Source organism: Vanessa cardui, chromosome 9 (genome assembly GCF_905220365.1).
Source record: "Vanessa cardui chromosome 9, ilVanCard2.1, whole genome shotgun sequence".
NCBI lineage: Eukaryota > Metazoa > Arthropoda > Insecta > Lepidoptera > Nymphalidae > Vanessa > Vanessa cardui.
In genome coordinates this window covers 6144446-6163098 of record NC_061131.1, presented here as the reverse complement: position 1 = coordinate 6163098, position 18653 = coordinate 6144446, and the positions used below count along the sequence as shown (strand labels likewise).

The 18653-nt window shown below is 31.0% G+C and overlaps 1 protein-coding gene across 1 annotated transcript; it reads right to left on the bottom strand.

Annotated features, from left to right (window-relative positions):
- Positions 1 to 10942: 10942 nt before the first annotated feature.
- Positions 10943 to 15308, bottom strand: LOC124532445. The gene is made up of 8 exons (XM_047107348.1): positions 15169 to 15308; positions 14830 to 15078; positions 14098 to 14363; positions 13803 to 13989; positions 13114 to 13213; positions 12921 to 13025; positions 11528 to 11683; positions 10943 to 10996 (listed from the first exon to the last, which is right to left on the bottom strand). The coding sequence occupies exons 1-8, from the start codon at positions 15306 to 15308 to the stop codon at positions 10943 to 10945; spliced, it is 1257 nt and encodes a 418-aa protein (XP_046963304.1).
- Positions 15309 to 18653: the final 3345 nt, after the last annotated feature.

The following is an 18653-nucleotide window of genomic DNA, read 5'->3' as shown; positions in this document are numbered from 1 at the left end:
GTCTTTAATAACTGTATAAATATATATTATAAATCGTGGGTCAAATATCTGCGATTAAATTGACGCATAATTAATTAACGTTTTGCTACTTAGTCATCGGTCATATATAGCGTATAAACGTGTTCTAATCAGATAATTCTACGATTGGGCTTTATGATTTAGTCCGCATTTAGACATATAAGACATACTTTGTGGAAGTCCGTCTGGGTAGGTACCACCCAATCATCAGTTATTCTACCGCCAAATAACAGTACTCAGTATTGTTGTGTTCCGGTTTGAAGGGTGAGAGAGCCATTGTAACTACGGGCACACGAGACATAACATCTTAGTTCCCAAGGTTGGTGGCACATTGACGATGTAAGGAATAGTTAGTATTTCTTACAGCGTCATTGTCTATGGGTGATGGTGATCACTTACCATCAGGTGGCCCATATGCTCGTCCGCCAACCTATACCATAAAAAACACATATTTCAGATGAGAAAACAGTTATTTAAAAACATCCATGTGATCTGAAGATGAAATCAGTCTGCGGAACTCTTCAATGGTTTTTTGTGAGCAATTCAGTAGTTTGGATTTACCTGAATTTATCGAGTCTTCTTTATTGAGTCACACGGTAACGAATTCTTCTTCGAGTACTTAAACCTACTGATTGTAGGATCTTATGACTTGTTGCTTTCGATCATATGATTTTTCTCAATTATGGGATCAAGACTTTTTTTTTCCATTCTTGTATAAGAAGCACCGTCACATAACTTTCGCCATAAAAAGTTCTGCGATCCTCAAACAAGACAAGTTAGACGTCCAGTTCAAATAATATTTGAATCTTGTAACTACGGGTATTCAAGATAATTTATGAATCATATTTGTAAATATTCAGCAAAATTAACTTTATTTAATGATTGTATATCTTGGATTAACAGAATAATAGGTAAATATATTTCAGTAAACTGCTTGACTAAAAATGAAAATCGACAAAAGTTTTGATTATAATGTGAAATTAACCATTTGATACTTTTCAACCGACTTCAAAAAGGAGGAGGTTATCAATTCGTCTTTTTTCTTCGGGTTTTCTTGGCTGACACCGGCTCCAAATATAGCAATAATTATAACTACATTATATAATCGTAAATCGACTTTTAAGTAGTGTAATATTTTTCATTTCATTTTACTTAGGAGGAGTCTAAAAAATATGTTGAATACGCAATTATTTTTATTACTTTTGAGTGCATATTCATTTGTTTTAAAATAGTGTTTTGATTGAAGTCGGTTTTTCTTTTTGTTAAAATTTTTATTTATTTATTTCTTGAAGTTCACTTCAGTTCACTTGTTTTAGTAGTGATATAAATATGTGTGTAATATGTGACACGGCATCATCTGCAAAAGTAAAATAATGATGATTTATCAACTGTACAGTTTGACTTGCAAGCAGAACTATTATTTTATGAATGTTTTAAGGTCTATCTTCACCGCATTGTTGTCTATGAATGTTAAATAATAAATAAGTGAGTCATTTTATATTACTATAGAAACTAAACCTATCCAATCAAATTTAAGCAAAAATAAAACGAAGTAACCGTACACAGGAAAAACGTGGTAAATAAATCATGATATTTTTATATCAAAAATATCTTAACAAAAAACCCCGCACTATTTTTATCGGTACTAATATTTCCTTCTCGAGTTCTAAGGATCACGCGTACATATTATATTTAAGCAGATTTTACAGGATAACGTAATTGACATGTCATGACCAGTTACGGTCACAAAAGGACACGAGATTGTAGAAAATTTGCCGTACCGATAATGTCAGTCCGGCAAATAGGTTTTAGCGTGACCACAAGCCGGGTGCGGTCGACAACGGGCGAATGCAGATGTTACAGAAAATCTCATGTTCACAAACGAGATTTATCACAAAGACTTGGCGGTGGAAGTTATGAGCGCTTGTAACGTCTCTGAAATTCGTGACGTAAGGGTATCCACTTTTATGTAGATGAAATTATGATATCATAAATTCTATATTTATGGAGTCATAGTCGCTTAAGAGATTTTCGAAATGGTTTACAGCTATCAAATGCATGTATTTCATTTTATATATCTTTAGCTTTTGTGCACATATTATTTTAACGAATTGACAACAAATTTTATTTATTAATAATGTAATTTGACACATTGATTTTTAATATCTAATCTATTTAAAATATTGAATTGAACATAATATATTTATGTATGATTCTTTATAATGTAATTGTTAAATAATAATATATACCTACATATATAATCGAATCGATTATTATAATGTCAAAAATATCAACAACAGCCTGTAAATTCCCACTGCTGGGCTAAAGGTCCCCTTCCTCCCTCCCATTCCCGTGGAATATGTTCCAAAAACCTTCTCCTCTCCCTTTGAGGAGAAGGTTTTTGGAATATATTCCACCACGCTGTTCCAATGCGGGTTGGTGGAATACACATGTGGCAGAATTTCTATGAAATTTGTCACATACAGGTTTCCTCACGATGTTTTCCTTCACCGCTGAGCACGAGTTGAATTATAAAGACAAATTAAGCATACGAAACAGCGGTGCTTGCCTGGGTTTGAACCCGCAATCATCGGTAAAGATGCACGCGTTCTAACCACTGGGCCATCTCGACTCTCAAAAATATATTATGTATGTATTATAGAAATTGTTTGTTGAACATAAAGTATCAATTCGATATGAAGCGGCTTGCAAGAGTGTCGCCTGATCAAGCAAGTATGATATGGGTAAAAAGAAAACTTTATATGAAATTTATTCCAGGTAAACCTTAAGGATTAGAGCAGAAAAGAATATTTAAGAGTAGCGGATAGAGTTCAAGTACAGATATAAACATACAACATAATTACATATATAGCGCTTAGCTTTGAGAGCATTCATAGAAAATAATCCAGGCATTGATAGATATTGACTGAGCAAATCATTAAAAGATTTTATTATGTTTCGTTAGCCCTAGCTCACCCGTTATGTATATGTAGCATATAATTATTAGAGCTGTCTAATATAAACAATGTCATAAGGCATTGGGTCTTGCAAAATGACTTATCAATAAATAGGTCTTTAATGATGTTTACTGGCTATATAGATTTTTTTTCTTTTTAGTTTGTGTGTCAAACGAGTTTACTGGTATTCTAGAATGGTCTCGAATAAGGTAGATAATAAAATCCTTTGGTATCGTTACATCGGTTTGTTTTTTCTACATCTACCAATAATCACATTATTTTCATATAAAAACAGGATAATATTAGAACGTTTTTTGGAAGCAAATATTATAATATCGCTAGCGTTGGCTATAAAATTAGTTTTATTATGTATGTATAAATTTCAATCAAAAATCAGATCGGTGAAATTAATTGTATTGACTCACCTATTTATACCTGTTTCCGTGTTTATAGGACACACAAATATTTAGGCAACGTTTGCATGATTCGTAAGCTATATATATTTTTTAATTAAATATTACCACGTGAAAATTTTAATTGGCAGGAAAATCAAAGATAATCAATCACAAACACAAAAAAAATAGGAATTGTGTAATTCTCGTGTTAAACATTAGAACCTTTATTTTACTTTATTCTGTTATAAATAAATAGTCTCGTATAATTATTGTGTTCAAAAGCAAAGCAAATCACCAGATTCTTCTTTCACTTATTTTCTTTAGTTTATATTCTTCTACTACTTATGATATCGAACGTTTAAAATATATATTTTTGCTCAGAGACTAATACAAAAGCTTTACGTTCATTTATATTTTTAATTTTGTAGATTTGTAGTTACTGTTGAAAAATATTATAATTGATATGAATATATTTAAGATGTTATAATTCTCTTAAGGCATATTGTCTTAAATTTACAATATTAAGCGGCGGTTTAATGAAAACGGATGTAAACTTAAGCGATCATTCACTATTCACAATATTAGCTTTATGCCAAGCGTGATATAACTTAATAAAAGCACATATTGTTTATGCTAATTTAACATAAATTAAATTATACTTCAATCTAGAATTTGCATGAAACGTAGTTTTTGATTTACAGATGTTCTATATCTAAATTCATCCATTAAAGGTAAGTTAGTAAACATAATTAGCATTATCTAAATAAAAATAAATTACAAATAAATTTTCATTAACGTTTAGGGCTGTAATTGTCGGAAGATTGGGTAAATGTCGATATGGAATCATGTTAAACTAAACGATAATACCACGATAAAGGTTTTACAAATATCTGTTTTGGTTTAAAGCCAGTCTAAATACAGGTAGGATGAAGGATTTATCGTATTACAACCAATAGTTAGACCAATGGTTTGACTGAATAGTCCCCTAGTATTTGTATAGTATACTACTGGTAGTATACCAAATAAGGTCTGACTGCATTACTTGTCAAATAAAAATGAAATAGGTGTTTTTGAATTTTAATTTGTTCTTTTTAGTTGCAGAATAATAGGTACTGATCTACTGTATGTCAATCTTTCATATCGAGACATTTTTTAAGTTTCAAGAACGATATTAAAATCAGTTTAGTTTCATCATTTTGCCAATGTTATCGTTTTTGGGAATAAAGTTTTACTTTTTTTTTAATTCGGAAGTTTGAAACGTAGTATAAGCATGCTCTCTTTGTATTTTATTATTTTACGAGTAAATTGTTTCTTGTCATGAACTGAGAACAAAATAACGTTACCTAATCTCTAATATTTGAAAGAAAGTAACCGACCGGCGTTTCGTTTGTTGTCAGCGATAGAAAAAATTGTTTCGGTTTCTCAATAAATATTAAAAATGATAAGTAGGTATAATTAAAATTAATAATAAATAAATTTAATACGTTTAAGAAAAACATATATGTGTTTGGCGTATGTGTGTATATAGATAATGCAGTATACAGTACGATACAACTTAGATGTAGCATCGACAAATTGAATAAAACCGATTACTGCCCATTTATAAAACCAATAGAAAAAGTTCTCTATCGCGCTATTTGACGCTATTCGTCGCTACATATTCTCGCGTCAGTCCAACCCGAGAAAGCAAGTTCACGTAAATCGACTTGTCAAATTGACGAATATATTAGGTCATATGATATTACAGGTTATTACGTTTGTGTCAAGATCATATTCACATAAGAAATAAATATTGGTATTTTAGGAGAGCATACATAATTCGGATGTGATCTGTTTTTGCCGAAGCTACAAGCACGTATTAATAACAAAGGCTATTTTATATTTTATTTAAAATGTATATAAGTGAATTACTCGATACCAGAAAAAAATGTTTTATTTCATTATTAAGGGAATTGTAAGATTTTTCCTTTTTACTTGATATTTTTACATTGTAAATATTGACATACTCAAGCACGCACATTTTCATTATTGGTTATATTTTATTAATTTTATAAACATATTTTACGACATATTTAAAATCATTATTACATTACCGAGTGTTAATCTTAACTCTTAAGTACGTGTATTTCGACAGTCTAAAATGCGACACTACACAATGAGAATAGAATTGAAAAATATACAATTTGGAAAACATTTCGAAACTGTTCATTCGACAAGAGCACCCGAGAGCTGGCTGCTAATTCGATAAAGTTCGGCCATAGTAAGAGCTGGCAGTAGTTTGTCAGTAGTTTGGTCACTTCACCTCGATCTACCAGCATATATTAATCTTCCATACAATATAATTATATTAAAAATATATTAGGTTTCATTTACATTTAATAATTAAAAGATTCATATAAAAATATATCAATTTTAAATAATAAAGACTTCATTATAAATTAAAATAACCAAGCGACTATTACGTTTGGCTTGAACAATGTAAATTAGAATATTGAAATGTCAATAAAGCACCGTTTGTGTTTGTCAAATAGGTCTGTGATATTCTCTAGCAAACAATGGGTAGGTTTATAGGTATACCCTTAAAAGCTGATGTTAATTGAATTGGCTGCAGATTGCTAGCCTTCGGGGGCTATAATTGTGTTAGTTGGAAACATGTCAGCGCTCGAATCCTAACTGTGCCCAGTCAGTGAGTCGATTTTTTACACATCACCTGCCCGTCGTTATGAACTCTGTACCTAAGCCTCTTTGTTCAGTCTTTCGTAACAATACCTTTGTGTTTGTATCCAGGCTAAATGATGAATTCATTTGTTTTATTAAATTTGATATTAACACTTTAACAGAGAAAACAAAATGTTTCGTTCGTACAATTTTGTAACAATGATTAACGAATTTTTTGAGCTATTTATTCGAATATTTAAACTTTTTCTATTTGTATTATAACATAGAACTCAAAACCTTTGTAACGTTAATACCAATAACAATACGTAACATTTGAATTTTCAGTAGAAAATAACGAGCAGCAATATATGTATACATAATTTAATCCTCATGTTCACGCGTGAAAAACATGTTATACGATAAACTGCAAAAAATATGTAAAGCTGAAAATATTATTTGCTGGTGAAAATGCTCGTATGATATTGAATTAGTTCGTAACAAGATAACTCGTTCAAAGGAATGTAATTACGCTCTTTAATTGCACGTGCCCAGTAAAACTCCATTTGTACCTTAATTCACAATGCAATTTCTTGATATAAAGTTTTATGTTTGTTCTCTTTCAGTTATAAAATGATGACCTCTGCAAGCGAGCTCGTAAGTCTAAACTATTGCCCATTTTGGTGATCTAATTTTTAGAAATGAAATAATAGCTCAAAAACATATTCATGGGTTTATTTATTTATCACCGTTCGCTGAAAATCAATCAGTTCAAACGGGTTTCTTCTAACAAAGCTGATATTTTCGTGTAATCATTATTTACATGTCCAGGGTTCGTTACGATTGACGTATTAAAAGAAAATACATGACCATTTCGATTTACATTTTAGTACTTGAACGAATGACACGTCGAACCGTATCGAATAATAATCGAATAATCGAGTGAATTCGAAGAATGACGGGTTTCACGTGTACTTCTCCCTTTGAAATCAAAATTTCAATACGTCCCAACATTATATGGACCATTTGTTACTTGGACGTGAAAATTGCATTGAAAAGGAACAGTTATTCGATACGATTCGCCACTTTTTATGCTTTGATGGTATTATGGAAACTTCGTACAAAGACCAACAACGACTATACAAAGTTTCAACTCAATTGGATGAATGATGTGTGAAAGCAAAAAGAGGAACGCTTAGGCTTATTAAAACGGGCCTGCCGTTTTAATCCAGGATGAAGGGGGCGTAAAAAATCCGAGTGTCGCGCTTTGGGCGTGCCTCACTCATTATGGTCTTGGGATATCGGTGAGCGCGCCAGGAGGTTTCCTAAAAATATATTTTTGGGATGTGGGGATATTGACAAAATTCTGCTGCATAGGTAATTCCGGTTAGCGGATAGGCAATTAGGAATGGTTGATGGGAATTAGTCATCATAGATGTGCTGACGTCAGCCAAAACAAATATTAAAATAATAATAATTCATGGAAACTATGATGTCCCTCTTGCTCATATTACTGGCTTATTAACCCTTCAAACAAATATGCTAATTAATGTTGTTTCGTGAAAGAACATTTGACGAGAGGTTGGTACCTACTTAGACGGGTATGCATAAAGCCCTACCACTAGGTAAAACAAGTAAGATACTATACAAGACAAATGATGTCTGATTTGTACAAAAAATCATGATAGAAATCGTACAATTAAAACGGAGATTGGAATTATCTTTTCTTCAAAATATAAAGAAACAATTATAAGTTGTAAGTAATCCTCTTATCAGACTGTCTGCGAGTCGACGCTGGCCGCCACTCCGAGTATAATTCACTTTATCCATATTCAATATCAGATGATTCGACGGAGAGCAAATAGAGCGACTCAAGTGAGAATTATTATTGGATAAAGCTCGCTTCATTTCTCCTTGTCTTTTTTCAATGTTCATCGAGGCATCATAATTTACATGTTTTGTTCGATATTGCGCTCAGGAGACTTATTTTATTATATGTTTAGAGTTTTTATGAGATGTTAATAGAGTTGCAAAAAACCTTACCGGATGTTTTATTGAAGTTTGTGTGAATGTTTTTTTATTTAACACTGACTGTAGGACTCATGTATTATTCGTACAAGAAATGTCAAACAAATTTTTTATCAATCAGATCAGAAATAAGCTAATAAGCAATTTATATGTGTCCTACGTTTTAGGTGTAAAAAGTAGCCTATAAGACTTAAACTCGCTTCATACCAAATTTCATAAAATTCAATTTAGTAGTTTAGCCGTAAAAACTTTAAAGATAGAGCTACTTTTTCACACTTTTTTGCATTTATAATATTTGTATATATGTGTATACGTTTATTTGTTCTACACAATCGAAAAACAAGCCCGGTTCGGGAGCATTCGTGACAAATGCCGGCAAAAATACAATACTCACTGTAACTTTTTATCGGAAAATTGTTGATCCAAAATTTCTATAGAAAAGTTTGCAATTGCATTTATCTTTTATGCATAAATAAAACAGAAATATGTGTATAGTAGTTGTTAGTTACTATTTTTGTAATTAACTATTAGATCTACCCTGTATTATAATAAAGATAAATTAGTATACGAGATATTTTAGATGTAATGATAGATAAATCATAAAATTCATCCCTAAATTGAACATAAATATTTTTCAAAACCCTTATTAATACAACATATCCATACCTAGTTGTAGTAAATAATGCATATTGGAATACGATTTAAGATACGATTAATTAAATACTTTTTGCTAATTCTTAATATTATAATTACAGTTTTCATGTTTGAACGCTGACTACGCGTCCAATTAAATTGTGTTAAATTTTATTAATTGTGGTACATTGAAAAATTGTTTTTAAATTTTATTAGAATTCTAGTTATTTACAACAGTATTAAATTAGTTTATGCAGTTTATTTTATATCACAAACAAATATTATTTATTCAGATAAAGTACAAACAAATTTTGCGTAAGTACACATATCAACATGATAAAAATATCAACATCAAATCGTTTGAATTTAAAATTTATCTGTATCCTAAATCCAAAACAAATATACTGGAATAGTGGAATAAACGGGGACGTATATCAATTGAATAGAAGTGTACTCATTCTGGTCACGTAGACGCGGCGGCGTCGGGAGGTGAGACAAATACATAGTCGGTACCGGCACTTATTTGCTCTCTAATTTTGTTACGTTCTCCAATCCTAACGGATTTATCCGTTATAGTAAAACCTTTTTGAGATAATTATAAAAACACACACAAATCTAAATGAACAAAAATTAAAAACTGTTGGTATTTAATACAAAAATCGTATTTTTTTTGTGAATTTGTATAATCATCAAAATCTAAATGAAAATTTGAAATCCAGATGCGCGACTTGTAAACTCTTCTGGATGCGTACAAAATATTTAATTGTGGTTTTTAGTGTTGTATTGGTTTTGTTTGATAGTTTTTCTTATATTGACATTAGTGACACACGCTCAACTTTACTGTAAATACTTTACTGTATTTTATAAGCCGAGTCAAATACTGTTGTGAATACTATAATACAATAATTATATAGGATACAGTAATATTGGGAGAATGTGTATTGATTGAGTTATCTACAAATACCTCAACGTCGCGCTTTATTTAAAACTAGTTGTCGCCCCTCGGCACGTGTCATCTGTAGGGCTATTCTGTAACAAGAAATTCGAATCTCACCGCAGAACACGAATTTTAAATTTCAAAATTAAAACAAACTTTATTCAAGTGGGCTTTTACAAGCACTTTTGAATCGTAATTTAACAATTAAGTGAAGCTACCACCGGTTCGGAAAGTAGATTCTACCGAGAAGAACCGGCAAGAAGCTGAGTAGTTACTTTTTTTCAACATTTAAAAAATACAATCATATTAGTTAAATCCAAATTATTATATGGGTATGTAATGTATCCTGCCTGGAAGTCAACAGGTATTAATTCCAAGCTTTTTTATCATCTACAAAATCTTGTATCGAATAATATGCCTTTTTCACCAATGTATTTTATATAAATGACTTGAATTTGCGAAACGGTAAAGTTAAAAATGTCTGAATGTATCAGAATGTTACATGTGTCAATGACTATAAAATTTATAAGATATACGTATCAAAATGTTGTATCACGTTAAGGCAGTTGTCAACATTTTACGAGTGAGATACGAAGTGATTTTTTACAGAATCCCACTGCAAGTGATAGGTATAAAACTTTATGTTCTTTATTAGAGTTCAAACTTGTTTTATATAAAATTTCACCAATTTCAGTTCATTTTGGATAAATACACAACCTTGAGAAAAATGTCCACATCTTTTTATTCTGTTGGCCTGTGAACGATCAAACTGATAACATGAAATTAAATTGAATAAATTTTTACAAGTACGACGGAAAATTTTGTATACAAAATATTTTCACATTATTTTACACGAAATATAAAGAAACATCACGTGAAATTAAAAGTTGAACACAATTTAAAATATGCTCAAAGGGAGTTTTAATATTAGCTGTTAGTATTTTTAAGTTATTCTCGATGTTAGTCCTGATATTAGGCTAAAATATATGACTTTTAGTCTTTTAGTCGGTCATATAAAATATTCAAATAATGCCGGGCTACTAATTAGTTTATTATTATTTATATATATTACGTATCATGTATAGGAATTTTATTAAATTATTTAATATATTTAAAGCTTTTGTGTATATATTTTAAGAGGAGAAAAACTTACACTATTTTCAGCTCAAAATAAGCCGAATCATATACTTTCCAAAAATGATTTATTTATATATTCTTGAATTAATACAATTTTAAAAAATGCCGTGATATTATAATAAGCTAATTAAATGTGCAATATTGTATTCATTATCGAATTTGTGATGCTTCAGTGCGGACACTCATATATTTGCTTGTCTCAGCATATTGAAAAAAGAATACGCCGACGCCATTTTCTGTAAAGATGAAATATTCGTGTAAACAATTTTTTTCTTTGAAATATATGTAACAGCCTTAAATTAATTTTATTCGTAGTGGACAAAATACCTATAGTATAAAAGCAATGTTTTGCTAGGTCTTTGCGAGTACTAATAAGACTATACAACAAATAACTTTTAAGACGACCTGTAGGCGTTTACGGAAATTTCATACACTGATATAATGAAGAAACCAAATTTGTTTTGTGTTATCTAAAACATTTTACTAGATGAACCTGCGGCTCTTGATAAAACAATTTTTATGACCATTCTCCAATTTTAGGAATGAATTAAAAAAAGTAGTTTTTCCAGGGGACTTACACTGTCACCATATTAAATTTAATCTAAATCGGTACATCGGTTTAAGCGTGAAAAGGTAACAAAGGGAATCACTACTACATTTATAACATTAGGTATGGATATAATTTACTTCGTGCACTTGGGTAAAAATAAATTAGTTAATTAAAATAAAGACATGACAAAGTTTTGGAGTATAATGAGAAAACTTACATTAGCAAATGTTTGCACGGACACTTCTTCGAAACCCGGCGCTTCTAGCGGGAGAGGTCTCAGAGATCTTTGCGTCATAAGTACTAGATACGGTCTCATGACATGACCAGCATTCCAGAAGGGGATGTCATAGAATGCATAGCAAATTGAACTGACCTGAACAAAGAAAAAAAAGAAGTTTATTTCATCATATCCCAGTGGATAGAATGCGTGCTTCTTAACCGATGATTGCGAGTTCAAATCCAGACAGGCCTGTTATGTTTTTATAATTCATCTCAAGCTCGGCGATAAAGGAAATCATCGTGAGGAAACCTGCACGTGTCTTATTTTAACGAATTTCTGTCACATGTGTATTTACCAAACCACATTGAAGCATATTGGTTGAATATGCTCCAAACCTTCTCAAAGGGGGAGGAGACCTTAGCCAAGCAGTGGAAATTTACAGGTGTTAGTGTAATGTTAATTTCAAAAATCAAAAATTTATCTTTCGTTATATATGGCGTTGATTTTCATCTACTGCTATAGAGTCCGATGACTATCAACTTGAAATGTGTTTTAATAATATGAGTTTGTATTTACTTCGGGATGTGTATTTTTGTACATTTTAAAATAAAAATGAATTTATAATAAATTCCATAATATGTTATACTCGGATTCTAACCGAAGTTATATGATGAGTTTTCTTCGTGAACCCTACATTTCACTTTGTTAACAAATTTAATCAAATGTCGAGAGTAGAATTATAGGTATGTGCTACTAGCGACCTGCCTCGCTTCGTACGAGACAGAAAGAAAAATATAATATTCATATAATTTATATGAATATTATATCATTTTCTTTATGAACTTGCCCTATAGCACTTGCCGAGTGAGTGATAGGATAAATTGTATTACAGCTTTAAAATTGGGTTTTTTTTTATTAGTTTATGAGGTCCCGAAATTAATTAATGTATTAAACTAAAATAAATCAATATTATAAAACGTAATGGAAGTTAAAATGTAACATGATATTTTCTTTGCTTCCTTATAATTAGTGTTTTAAAAATTACACTAAAATAGATCTTGAAATGAAGAAGAAAGCCTTCTTGTAACGTAAGAAGTTCCACTTGGGCACGAAAGCTGAGGTTTGAATGTAATGTGCAGTGGTTTTATATGAAAATGTCTATAATAATGTATATAATAAACGATGATTACGGGTTCAAACCCAGGCAAGAACCAATGAATATTCATGTGCTTAATTTGTGTTTATAATTTATGTCGTCCTCGGCGGTGAAGGAAAACATCGTGAAGACTGCATGTGTCTAATTTTATAAAAATTCTGCGACATGTGTATTCCACACAACACTAGTAGTAAATTTATAGACTGTTGTTGTTTTTTGTTATTGTTGACTTACCTTAATTGACAAGTATGTACATAAATAACTCGGTACAAATATTAATACGATTGCCCCGAGACAAAGGACCATCAGAATCGCATTAAATTCGCCCGTCTCCATTTTCTAAAAGAAAACATTAAATATTATTAGGTATAAGATACAAAAGACATTTGTAAGGTATGTTTAAATGGTTAAACTGTAAATACGTAACCTCAGTCGCAGAGTAAGCGCTCAGACAAACAACGGGAGCGCTAATTTTTTGTTCGAACAACAGCAGTTTCTTATAAACTTTGGCATAATGTTCCATCAAGCTATAAAAAAAGTAAAGTATACTCTAGTTACACTATTGAAACAAGCAGCACATTTTCTCCTTTTAAAAACTTAAACCAAGTTTTTTACATGCTACTTTTAAGCGCCGTACAATATTTATGAAAAGTAAGTTAGCTTAAAGACTTGTAAAATAAAAGACTTCTATACCCGTTAGTTTATATTGTTATACATATTACGATAACTTCTACTTTGTATTTATTATATACTGCAATTATTTCGGGATAAATGTCAACATTACAACCCTTGGCATTATTTTTTATTTATCTCGATATTAGGCTTTTTTGCTAACGGGGAACTAAAAAGTCCTACACATTGTATATTAAGGATAAGAGTTACCAAAACAATCAATTTGATGGCACTGGTTGATCCACATAGGCAGTTCTGTTAAAAATCAACCAACAACGGCCTCCATCTCCTACCATTCTATGATCGATCAATATCATAGATCGACGATGTACTGAGTCAATGTACTAGTAAAATTAATATAAGGATCTTAGAGCTCGTGGATTTCTTACTGTGTCTAATTTTATACACCTTAATACACAATATATACATTTCATATATTCTTACGTAATCATTGAATGATGTTGTTTCATAATTTCCTTCATTCGATATTTTATAAGCATGCTGAAATATTTTTTCTCGTTGCTGTCATTAGTTGGGTGTATTCCGTCCATTAGGTCCTGGATGCACAGTATGACGATATCAGCTTTGGCCGCTATTTCTCTGATCCATATTATTTGGGTGACAACCATGACTATAGGATACCAAAAATATAAAAGAACAATGTCAAAACAGTGATGGTCTGATAGTAATTTTTAGAAAATAAATATATAAATGTCTTAAATAATTATTTTATACTAACAAATGTAATTAAATGCGTATGCACTAACGCATGTATTTGCAAATATAAATGCTATTTCGTAAGTTGGCGTCGCTCCGAAGTCGGTATCGAATGCCCAAAACGGGAAAAGAAGTGGTCTGTTTCCTTCACTTCGTTCGTGAGTTGCCAAATAATATACAAGTGCAAATATAGCAATTGCTATCATGGCTACGGCTAAAGCACCAATCAAAATCATCGCCACCTTGCATACTTTACGTGTTTGTATCTGACTGTAAAAAAAAGTCTTCCTAGAAAATAAATTATAATTTTTAATAAATCACATTAAATTTATTTGTATCGCTGTGGGTCTAATCTTCGTTGTTACTTACTTAAAATCAGTTTCACGTTACCAATGGAGGAGAAATTTATAAATTTCTGTAAGTTACAATAAAATCTCGCATAGTAATTATATTCGGCTTAGAAAATGAAAAATGCTTGTTTTTATATTGCTTATATTCTATATTTCTATGGATGTTACAAATGTATTAAGTCTTGATACTTGTATGAAATACTTTACTGTAAATATTTTTTAGTAAAGCTAGTTTCTTTTGAATATAGTATACATATATTGAATACATACGGTAATATTTTTAAACAAATCACAATATTGAGAAAATTGGAAAAAAATGCTACATTGATTTTATTCTTTCGTTTTTAAATAAATCATTTAAATAAAAAAATTGAACTCGTTGATAACATGATAAATATTTTTACCTGTATTTTCCACCCTTATTGCAGACATATGTAAAATCTTCTTTCATGCTACGTTGTAAACCATGATAATTGGCTATATTTAACTTGGTGCAGGCGAGAATCAGCAGCTCGTATGACATCACAATAAAGTAAGTGCCTGCTTCTGTCATGAATGATATATCAAAATTGTCAACTCCATGGTATATGCTCAATGATAGGAGACTCTGAGCAGTAAGCGCACAAAGCGCCATGAAAATTTTAGCCAATGAGCTAGAAAAAACAAAGCAATTAGATATTGCTATAAGCGATAATGTTCAGAAAATTTATCAAGACGCGAAGTGGTACTGAACATCGACTTACGTCCATTTTGGAATCGGAGCGTCGAGTACTTGAAAACATTTTAAAAGCACGTAAAAATTCTTATAAAATATTCGAGGATCAATAACCCCTGTCGCAAATTCTTTATATTCTTCTTCGGATACTTCAGTTAAAGTTAACATTTTTTATATCAGAATACCAGCATCAACTTTCTTATTTAAAATATATATAAACAGATAATTTCGTACTCAGTACTAAGCTGTGATTGTTTTTTTTTGCACAGTATGAAACACGAATGGAAATTTAAAACAAAAGAGAGAATATACAATAAAATTAGAATTTGGACAGAAATGATATCGGATAATTTAAAGCGATGTCAATTTATGGAACGATTTGTAACAAGGTAACTTTACATAGTAGTTGTCGCTGCTACTAAGACTAGTGACAATTTGCTGAGAAGTCTTGTCTTTTATTACCAGCCCTCGACATTTTCTGGGTCATAATTTTTAGTTCCAAATAGCGTTTGCCGCATCGCCTTGAGCTCTGACGTGTACAGTGAGCGACTGAGGAAATACACCTGTGGTTCTTACTGCTCTGAACATAAGGAATAAATTCCAATAAACTAATGGTATTCTGTACAAAGTGCTTATGAAATCGAGCGTCTTTTTCTGTAATTATTTCGTTTGATGAAAGGGAAGGTTCAGCCGATTATAGTAAAAGACTTTCTTTTATAACTGTTACCATATTATTCATTTTTGCTTTGCTGGCGTTGTAAATTATATTATAGTCGTATTTCGTTCCCTTTGAACGTTTGTGATTTAATTTGTTTTAACCTATTTGAAAAAAGGGGTAAGTCACATCATATTTAATTTGTAAGCATCATCAAATACACGATAAAAAAATGTAACCTTTTCTTTAGGTAAAAATTATAACAAATTCAGCTTCTAGAAACACTAGAATTATTAATCGAAGCTTACAACTCCCGGGGCGCAGCTGGTTGCAGTTAAACCTTAGCTTTATGTTCCGGCGCTTCCATCAGAGACTTAATTATTATGTTACCTGCGAATTTGCTGCATTTGTAGTTACATTGTACCGAAGCAGACAATATTATTAAGCTGTAGAAGATATTTTATTAAAAATTACTGGTTTGTTTCACCTTCTCCCCATTACGCCTTGCTTACGTATAACACATGCTCACGTTTTTTTAGATATTATTTGCTTGTTTTTATTAGATAAATATAATAATATAAAATATAAATGAATAATGTTTATATTACTGCTCTATCTTTTTATAATTATGTTACTGCAAGTATATTTGTTATATTTTTTATACATTAATCAACCAAAACCTCCTAATCAATTGAGTTGAAATACAATAGTATTAATTATAAATAAAACCTTTTTTTATATTTATATACGTTTTTTATTTCACAGGTAAAAACTTTTGGTTAACCCGTTGACTAATTATAAGCATACCACAGTGTGTCACAAAAGCGCGCGTACCAATTAAATATTTTCTCTCGCCTTATATAAATACCTACTACGTAAAAACTCTAAGAAAATATAAATTACTTAATATTTATATTTAAGATTTCTTATGAATGACAAGAATCGTAATTTAAGGTATTTTTTATGGTATAGGTTGGCGGACGAGCATTTGGGCCACCTGATGGTAAGTGGTCACCATCGCCCATAGACAATGACGCTGTAAGAAATATTAACTATTCCTTACATCGTCAATGTGCCACCAACCTTGGGAACTAAGATGTTATGTCCCTTGTGCCTGTAGTTACACTGGCTCACTCACCCTTCAAACCATAACACAACAATACTGAGTACTGTTATTTGTCGGTAGAATAACTGATGAGTGGGTGGTACCTACCCAGACGGGCTTGCACAAAGCCCTACCAAGATAGGTAGAAGGTGAAATAAAAAGATAAAATTAATAAAACATATTTATTAAATAGATAGTAGTCGCCCGCATCTTCATTCGCGTTTTACGGTGTTGGTTATTATGTGTTAGGCAAAAATTGTCTATATATAGTACATATATAGACAATTTTTGCCTTTGTGTCTTGGTGTTCAAGTTTGCTTCACATCAAATTTCATCAAATTCGGTTCATTACTTTGATCGTGAAAGAGCGACAGATAGACAGATAGAGTTACTTTCACATTTATAATATTAATATATATAAGAAAAGGTTATAAGATTATGTACTTTTTTCTATAAATTTATCGGGGAATACACATATGAAAAGTTAAATAGCCTCGGTAGAACTATGTGAGCCATGAATAGTTTGACGTCTTTATCTGGTAGCGGGGCTTAGTTTTTGGAAGCTCGCGGAGAACTCTCTTGAGTCCACTGAATCAGGCGACGTTGGTTGTCTGGTGTAGTTCAAATTATAATAATAAGCCCCATCGTTTCATCTGCAAATAACAACGTAAAATAATAATTTAAAATAATTCACTAAAATAATTCGCCAACTTGTTGAAAAATATTTACTTTTAAGAATTATCTAGTCTGATAAGTTGAATTCAAGCAAGTAAAAGGATTTTAGAATAAGTTACATAGAAATTCTTGATGTCCTGTATAAGGTTTTAAGTGTATTCTTATTAACATCGATTGATTGATAACATATCGTGTAGTCTTGAGTTCTGGTAACTCCAATTTGTTGGTATAATTCTCAAATTAATATATTATTGCCTTAAGGTATTCTGTGCAGGAAGAAATATTCGGTGCTTATTCAGCCACGTTGCTGTATTGCGGGTATGTTTTCCTTCACCAAAAGGTACTTGATGAATAGCAAACATAAATTATGCACTTTACTCTGAACCCGAAGATATTGAACCTGCACTCCTTTGTTCAGATCGATTCGTTTCATCAATTGAGTTATCTTAGCGCAATTTTAAGCGAAGCTATTTTACATGATTCAGATACAATACTTTTGTATTGTATCTGAATCATGACAAACCTTTTGGAGATAAATTATTCACGTAAATATGTTATTAATTTTTCAAATATATATTATTACTACATGACTCTGATACAATACTTTTGTATTGTATCAGAGTCATGTAAAATATTTTATGTTACAATTACAATACAAAATTGAAAAAGAGCGTAACTCAATATTTGAAGTAGTTATTGAAAATCAGTCGTAGAAAGCTAAGAAACAGTCCGTTAAAGATCCACTGCTGGGCAAATACCTGTTATACAGCTGAGGATAATTTTAAGAGATTCTTCCACAGTGCTACTTCAAGCGAGTATGAAATTAGTTATAAGCATTATTTAAAATTAAACACATGATATACCTATAGGTGGGCCGAATTTGAATCCGAGATATTCATCATTTACAAATTTAATATAAATTTGAAAAATGAATAGTTTATTTACGTGAACAATTTATCTCCAAAAGGTTTGTCTGCGGATTATTGGAATCCTTAATTTAACATAATAAGTGTGTGAAATACTAAATAAATTAATCCGTGTCGTTCAGTTTCTATGTTTAACCACTTTAATTTACTTC